Genomic DNA, 8,683 nt, shown 5'->3' with positions numbered 1-8,683 from the left:
TCTGTCCAGAGGTGAGATGGGAAGGCAGAGAGGGTTAGGAGCTGGTTGAATGGACGTGGGGAATCAGGGGTGGAAAGGAGGAGTGTGCTGTCACAATATGGGGAGAGCAATCAGGGTCACATAACAATGTATATATAAATTTTTCTATGGGAAAAAAAAAAGAAGTGCTCAGTGGAGCACCCACCCTTCTCAGGGGCACAACCTGCTCAATTTCTCTCCTTGCTGGATCTCTCATTGAGTTGAAGGAACCACTTGTGGCATCCCAGGTGTGTCAGAGTAGAATTGCTCTATGGGGTTTTCAATGGCTGCTTTTTTGGAAGTAGATCGTCAGGGCTTTCTTCTAAGATGCCTCTGGGTGGACTGGAACCCCCAATGGTTCTGTTAGCAGCTGAGCGCTTTAATGGTGTGAACCACCCAGGGACTCCAAGTTGAAGGAAGGGGCCCGGAAGACAACCATCTCCAACCTTTATGTGCTAGGTTGATGTGGTCCAGCAGAGGGCTTACTTTTAAGCTTGGTGAAAATGGGCAGTTTTATAAGTTTTAGAGTGATAAGCGACATCTGTTCAGCAAATTACGAGAAGACATTGGACAGGGGGCTATTTAGTGAGTACAGATCTTTGAGTACCCCCATCCCCATTTCCTCATGGGAGATTGGGGCAATGGTATTCTCCTTGTCCAGGGTGAAGCCTTACCCAGTTGCAGGAAGCCCTAAGAGGAAGGTCACCAAGCTCCTTATATCCCCACCCCTGTCGCTCAAAGCCTCCAAAATACTTACCTCATGTGGTCATAAAAGCAGCCTTGTGAGAGCCTGGTCATCTGTTATAACATCCAGCATCTGGGCACAGTTTCTTCCTATGCACTGGCACCATCTTACTGCATTGCCCATGGAACAGCATAAAGATGACCAGTCCATGGGCACATTCAGTAAGTTTCCTCCTGAGGTATAAGACCTGGGAGGTGTGGAGCACAGCAAGTCTGCTCAGGCCTTCCAACAGCCCATCCAGTGTAATAGTTTAACAGACAGCTAGGTAAGGATTGGGCTTTCATCAGTAGTGCAACTAGCAGGGGATCCTTGAAATGGAAAAGAAGGACATTTGCGTTTATTGAATTCCTACATAAACCTCATAATCCCCTCAGCACAGCACTGTTATCCCCAGATTATAGTTGAGGAAACAAGTTCAGTGAGTTTAAGAAATTTGCTCAAATCTCAAGGCTGGTAAGTCTCCTTGTTTCCTTGAATTAGGAAAATAATTCTGAGGTTCGATTAGGATGGTTGGAACACAGAAAAAGAATGTTCAAATATTAGTACATGGAATCCACAATTTATGAAAAGAAAAGTAAAACCAAGGTAATGTTCAATAATGATCAATTAAAAGTATTTAAAAATCCAAATGTCCTTTCTAAGAGGCTACAAACCATAACTAAGCATAAGTGATATACAGGTATACAGGGCAGACATATTCATGTATGATGCACTGGGTCTTGCATTTTACAGTAACATAATAAACCTTTAGAAAGTTCACCTTTTAAACTTTTTTAATTGTATCTTTTGGTGAAAATATACACAGCAAAATACACACCATTTCAACAATTTCTACATGTACAATTCAATGACATTGATTACATTCTTCAAGTTGTGTGACCATTCTTGCTATCCTTTTCCAAATTATCCCATCACCATTAACATAAACTTACTACCCCCTAAGCTTCTCATCTAACCTTTCAAGTTGCTGTTGTCAATTTGATCCTACATAGACAATTCTTTAAAAGCAATGCTCAAAGCAGACATACTTTACTAATTAAGCTAAACTACTGTTTGGTTCAAGGATCCCTGGTGGCACATTGGTTAAGCACTTGGCTGCTAACTGAAAGGTTAGAGGTTAGAACCCACCAGCTGCTCTGCAGGAGAAAGTGGCAGTCTGCTTCCATAACGATTTACAGCTTTGGAAACCCTACGGGGGCAGTTCTACTCTGTCCTATAGGCTCACTATGAGTTGAAATCGACTTGAAGGCACACAGCAACAACGGTATTGTTTAGTTCAAAGAAGACTTCAGGAGATAGTTTTGGTTTGAGGTTTAAGTTCAAGGATTATCTCAGGACAATAGTTTTTGGGGTTTATCCAGCCTCACTGGATCCAGAAAGTCTGGATTCCGTTGAGAATTTGAAATTCTGTTCCGTATTTTTCCCCCTTTGGATCAGGATTCTTCTTTAGAATCTTTATATTTTCTTTATGTTCTTCACCTCTTAAATTTGTTGATCAGTATTGGTGCAAAATTCCAACTTCCTCTTCTTTCTATGCTGGTGTAAGAAAAAAATAATGTTATAGAGTTATTTTACCTTGAAAAACACTCATCTGTTATTATATGTTTAAAAAATATTGTCTAATCTCCTGAATCCAAATTATTCCACTGAGAGAGCTGAAAACTTACAAACATAAATTTTGCTGTATTAAAAACTTCTAACTTCAATAAGACTAATGGGGCACAACAGTCCAAGGACAAGGACTAGAAGGCAGGAGGGGAGAGGAAAGCTGGTAATAGGGAACCCAAGGTTGAGAAGGGACAGCATTGACATGTCATGGGGTTGTTAACCATTGTCATAATACAATATGTGTACTGTTTAACGAGAAATTATTTGTTCTGTAAACCTTCATCTAAAGTACAATAATAATAATAATAAAGAAGGTAAAAAAAAAAAAAAAACAACTTTTTACGTCCATGAATTGTTTTACTCAGAAAAAAACAGTAACTCCAACCTCATTCTCTCTCTTAACCACTTTTAGTTATACCAAAAACTAATTCATTGGCTTTATTGACTCTCTGTGACCCTGAAGAGTGGATATTTGCCAGATTCTTCTCTTTGATTTCCTTAGTCTCAGGTAAACAACATACTATCTTCCATGGATTTTCAGAATAACAAGCAGGGAGGCATAGAGTAAAAGTGCCAGCTTAGGATATAATCTTAGAGCAAGATGGAGCCTTTGAGATGTTTTAGCCTAGCACGGTGCTTGGCACAGAGCAGGTCCTCAGCAAGTATTTGTTAAATAATAAATGAATCTAATCCAGAGGTATCAAACTGTTCTTGCTCAGCGGAGGTACTTCAGTGGCCTTTGCAGTAGGAGGAAGGGGTGGGGAGACTGAAAAGATGGAGACCCCACCCAGCCCCATCCACCCAAGCAGCTGACACTTTAGCAATATTGGGGAGAAGTTTGCAAGTTACTGATTTAATCCAGTGCTGTTATTTTACAGAATAGAAAACTGAGCTATTGGAGTCAGGGTCTGTGATGTAGTTGAGCAGCAATGGAGCTCTTCCACTCTCATCAATTTGCAGCATTTTTTAGAACTAGTGTCAGAAGAGACAACCAACTTCCTGATCATCTTAATACAAATTTCAATTGAACTTTACAACCTAAAAATGAGGGTGGAAAGTTAGAATCACTTCAGACAGCCCCTCCCTGCTAAGTTAAAATCAGTTGTCTATCTGGACCATGACATCATTTACTACCTTGTCAGTCACCTCTTATTTTTGCTCCTGAAGTTCCCATCCTTTCTTATGCTTTTCTTCAGCGTTAAACTTCTCTGTATCTGGCCTTTGAAGGCAGATGGTGTTCAGAACAGCTGGAATAAACCACTACTGCTTTCCCTGGAGGTCAGTAAACATTCTACCTCTGATTCCCGCGTCGGTTTGTTCCAGATTCCCCTGGAACAGGCTTGAATCACAGCAGTCGGAGAGAAAGGATGCCAACGTGGTGCCACCCAAACTAGGATCTCATTATGTCTTCAGTACCGGCCAACACTTCCTTCAAGTCCACTAGGCACTAGGCACTGAGCTGGGTTCGAGGCAGTGTAAGAAGCAAAAGACATAGTCTCTTGCCTTGAGGAGTTAAGAGTGTATTGATATTAGTCCCCTAGAGTTTATTGTGCTTAATCACTTTCAAAGTACTGTCATTTCCATTCTTTCATTTGAAATTCACAACCATCCTCTGGGGCAGGCAAGGGAAATGTCCCCATGATGCAGATGAGGAAACAGGATCAGAAAAGTGAAGTGAGATGGCCAAGAGCTCAAGGCTAACGTGAGGCAGAACTGGGACCTAAACCCGTGCTTTCTGATTCCACACCGCCTCTCACCGGGAACTTACTTCATTCTACAAGTTATTTTCACTTCCGTCTTCCAGCAACTTTGTAATCTCCTTGAGGATGGGCACTATACTCCACCCATCTTTGGCCCCTCTTAGCAGTGTGCCTTGCACCCAGGCCCACCACCTGCGTCTGTTGAACAAAGTCACTGATAGTCTCTTTCTCTTATTAAAAAACCCATTGCCGTTGGGTCGATTCCAACTGATAGGTGGCCTCTGCCCCAACTGTCTAGTTAGGGAGACCAGACTAGTCCCCAGGAACATGCAAGAATTAACAGTATGAGACAAAATGTCCAAGGCAGTAAATGTAGGTGTTAAATGAACGATATAAACAAGAAATGCTTGGGTGTTTAAAGAACCAAGATTAACGTGGTATTTATTTAGCATCAGATCCCTGGGTGGCACAAATGGTTTGAGCTTGATTATTAACCTAAAGGTTGGCAGTATGAACGCACCCTACAGATGAAAGTCTTGGTGATTTGCTTCCATAAAGATTACAGTCAAGAAAACTCTATGGAGCAGTTCTACTCTGTAACACATGGGGTTACCATGAGTCAGAATCAACTTGATGGCAACAGGTTTGGTTTTTTTTGGTAGAATAATATAAGAAATCTATAAAACATAGAGACAAGGCACACATTTTTCTTTGATTTGAATTTCCAAAATAGGTTTTTATTTAGGTTCCACTTTAGGAATCCCCTGTTTCCAAGGACGTGAGGCAGTCGATGGCTAAATTTGGCCTGCATGGGCCCCTGGAAGCTCTCGTGGTGCTTGTCCCTTGGATCGTTGCCTCATCTTTGTTTTTACATTCCTGTCCTTCACTTCCTGTAAGTGGTTGAGCAGGAAACTAGCCTATGATCTCTCTTTTTTCCCAGGATAAAAGGGAGTGGAGGCTTGATACTCAAGCGGCGAATAGAAGACCTGTGGGAGCTTCATCCGTCCTTTGACATCGTGGTCAACTGTTCAGGCCTTGGAAGCAGAGAGCTTGCAGGAGACTCAAAGATGCTCCCTGTGAGGGGGCAAGTGCTCAAAGTTAAGGCTCCCTGGGTGAGGCATTTTATCCGAGAAGGGAGTGGGCTGACCTATATTTACCCAGGTGCATCCACTGTAACCCTGGGTGGAACGAGGCAAAAAGGAGACTGGAATCTGTCACCAGACCCAGAAATGAGCAAAGATATCCTTTCCCGATGTTGTGCCCTCGAGCCCTCCCTGCATAGAGCCTATGACATAGAGGAGAAGGTAGGCTTGAGGCCATTTAGGCCGGATGTGCGGCTGCAGAAAGAGCTCCTAGTCAAAGATGGCAGGAAGCTGCCTGTTGTCCACCACTATGGCCATGGGAGTGGGGGCATCTCTGTGCACTGGGGCATGGCTCTGGAGGCCACCAAGTTGGTGAGTGAGTGGGTCCATGCCCTGAGGAACCCTGCTCCCAAGGCGAAGCTGTAGGCGACATGACATGATAGCAAATGGCCCTAGAGATTATTGATCAGAGCACAATTTAAGCACTGGATCAGGTTCAAATAACTTTTCTACTTCATGAAAATTTACTTAGACATTTCTTTGTTTTCAAAATTAGCAATGATGAAACAGTTAGCAGACTTAGGAAATCTAATACTAATGACATAGGGCATAAAGCTCTATTTTGTTAAAAAATATTTGTTATAAAGTAAGATTTCTTTTAGACCTGGTGTCCAAGGATCTATGCTAATTTACATAGATGGTGGCAGCTGTAGGCATTTTGACATCTTTTTTGGCTCATAAATCCACAGGAGATAATGTATGGAAAACAGGTAAATCACAGTAACTTATAGAGCTGCCCATGATCTTCTTAGGTTTTAGCCAAGTGAGCATTATAATCCCTCTAAATAAAATTACATGGCCATCACTCAATACAGGCTTATTACAGTAAATTGAAGACAAAGCATGATTACTGCTAATACCAGTGGTAACCTCTTCCTCCCCTCAGCTGGTAATAATGGTAGAAGATGAGGATGCAGTTGCCCAAGGATGTGGCATTGGCTCAGTTGCTGCCTGGGGTTAATCACCTAAGAGTTGTCCATTCCATTACAACAAATGATTGAGAGCTGGCTTCTCATATGGCTGACTTTGCCTAAGTGTATTTGAAAATTGAACATCATGTGCAGCCAAGGAGCTAATTTGCTGATTAAGAGGGAACAATAATTCCAAAAGAAATATAACCAAAGGATTCTCTGCAAGTTGTTAAAAAGTATTGGGGAAAGAGAGGGGGATATCTCATGGTCAAGTGACTTTGGGAATTATTGAGTTCAGTATGTTTAACCTGGTTTCTTGACTCAGGTTTACTCAAACCCTTTAATATGTTCATGTATATAATATGTTCATGGCTTGTGTGAATGGTAAAAAGCAGTTAAACCAATTACTGTCAAATCGACTCCAACTCATGGCAATCCCATGTGCTTTTCAATGGCTGATTTTTTTGGAAGTAGATGCCAGGCCTGTCTTCTGAGGTGCCTCTGAGTAGATTCAAACCACCAATCTTTCAGTTAGTAGCAAGTGCACATTAACCATGTACACAGCCCAAGGACTCACCAGTGTACTAGTTGATCTTATATATCCCCTTTTAGTTGCCGTCGAGTGGATTCCGACTCATGGTGACTCCATGTATTGCAGAGTAGAACAGTTCCATAGGGCTTTCAAGGCTGTGACCTTTTGGAAGCAGATAGCCAGGCCTGTCTTTCAAGGTGCTTCTGGGTGTGTTCGTCAGCTGTTAGGGGAGTAGTCAAGTGCTTACCGTTACTGTATTAAAATTCTCAAGTGAAATCAAGTGTGGGTTCTTTTCTACAGATTTCCACCAGGGGATGCTGTTGTATCAAATTCTGATAACTCGGTAAATTTGAAAATTTAGAAGGAACTAGAAATAAAAAATAGGTGCCAGGTGTGTGTGTGTGATTCATTTGAAGCTTTGGAGTTTATATGCCCCAAATGCAAATGTTCTCAATTCTGTTTAAAGTATCTGAGAAATGTACAAGCTTAGACTGAAAACACACACACAGACACACATACACAATCCTTGAGAAATAATGTGTTCCACTGAAATGGCATTTTGAAGGGAAGAAGTAAAAATTTTAAATGCTTAAAAATGAAAATGCTGCTCATAATAAGTAGTATTTCAATAGTTTTACAGCTGTTCTAAGTCGTTTATTTGTTTCTTATGCCCACGGTTTAGATCCTGTAGTATTTTCATTCCATGTAAGTAGGCTCACACTCTATGACTTCTTTCTGTTTGCTGCTCCAGCTTAGTTTTGCTTTGCGTTTTATATTTCTAAAGCCCAATATTACAATATTTGAGAAAGTAGTCATGGCTACGTGCCCTAATTTCGTTTTCTCTAATTGTTCAATCTTTGCTCCCAGTATCTCTTATTTACTTTGGTGGGTAGCTGCCAACCCAGGCTACACATTAGGATCATGTGGGAAGTTTGAAAAAATACTGAAACCAGTCTTGCCCCACTGGTGCCTTTGAGTTGATCCCAGCTCTTGGTGACCACATGTGTGCAGAGCATAACTGCTCCATAGGGTTTTGAAGACTGTGACCTTTCAGAAGCAGATTGCCAGGCCTGTCTTCCGAGGAGCGGCTGGTGGGTTCCAACTGCTGACCTTTGGGTTAGCAGCAGAGTGCCTAACCACTGCATTACCAGGGCTCCTCAACCTTGCCCTAAACCCATTGCTGTAGAGTTAATTCCGACTCACAGCGACCCTATAGGACGAATAGAACTGCCCCATAGGGTTTAGAAGGCTGTAATCTTTACAGAAGCAGATTGCCACATCTTTCTCCCGTGGAGCCGCTGGTGGGCTTGAACCAGGGACATTTCGGTTAGCAGCCGAGCACTTTAACCACTGCACCACCAAGTTTCCTTCAGCCTTGGCCTAGGTCTATTAAATTAGAATCTTTGGGAGGTGGGGCCCAGGGATCAGTATTTATTCAAAGCTCCCCAAGGGGTTCTAATGCCGTGACTGAGAACCATGAACACCTCTCCCTCTTCCCCTCCTCTCTGAGTAAGGCTGCACTGTTACCATAACCAGTATCCTTCCCTTCTTCCCTCCCCATCTTGGTGCATCCAGCTAAGAGAGATGTGCTCGCATAAGCGGGTGTGCCCTTAGGCATTTCCGGCACCGTGGCCTATAGGAACTAGCTGTCTCCCAAAGTGGCTGTCTAGAAATGCAGGGAATCACCTCACTGGCTGGAGGCCAGCTACCCAGAGACAGTTGTCCATCTTTGTCTAACAGATTCCCCATTTATATAAGTTGAGGTTTTCTTTGGCAATCTGGGCCACCATAGAAGGGACTTTTTTTTTCTATTCCAGACCACTATTTTTTTTTTCCTGAACATGGAGAACAAGTGATTTCTTTCTTTAAAAACCACTTTCAAGTCTCTGACCTTTATGTTCAACTTGTGCCTGCTGTGCCCATGATCCAGAAACACACTGTAGTGTTGAGAGCATGGACATTGCTGGCACCACGCTTGTTCAGCATAGAGAGGTTATGCAACTTTTAGGAATTTTTAGGAATAAAAG

The 8,683-nt window shown here is 42.3% G+C and overlaps 1 protein-coding gene across 1 annotated transcript in view; it reads left to right on the top strand.

Annotated features, from left to right (window-relative positions):
• DDO (D-aspartate oxidase) overlaps window positions 1–5,579 on the top strand; it is a 26,856-nt gene extending 21,277 nt beyond the window's left edge. The window contains exon 5 of the mRNA XM_004372463.1: window positions 5,012–5,579. Coding sequence (XP_004372520.1) covers window positions 5,012–5,579 — 568 coding nt within the window. The remainder of the gene's footprint in view (window positions 1–5,011) is intronic.
• The last annotated feature ends 3,104 nt before the right edge of the window (window positions 5,580–8,683 follow it).

The sequence above is a fragment of the Trichechus manatus genome, unplaced genomic scaffold (genome assembly GCF_000243295.1).
Source record: "Trichechus manatus latirostris isolate Lorelei unplaced genomic scaffold, TriManLat1.0 scaffold00017, whole genome shotgun sequence".
NCBI lineage: Eukaryota > Metazoa > Chordata > Mammalia > Sirenia > Trichechidae > Trichechus > Trichechus manatus.
Note: the sequence above shows the minus strand (reverse complement) of the source record. Positions and strands in the feature narration are given on the sequence as shown.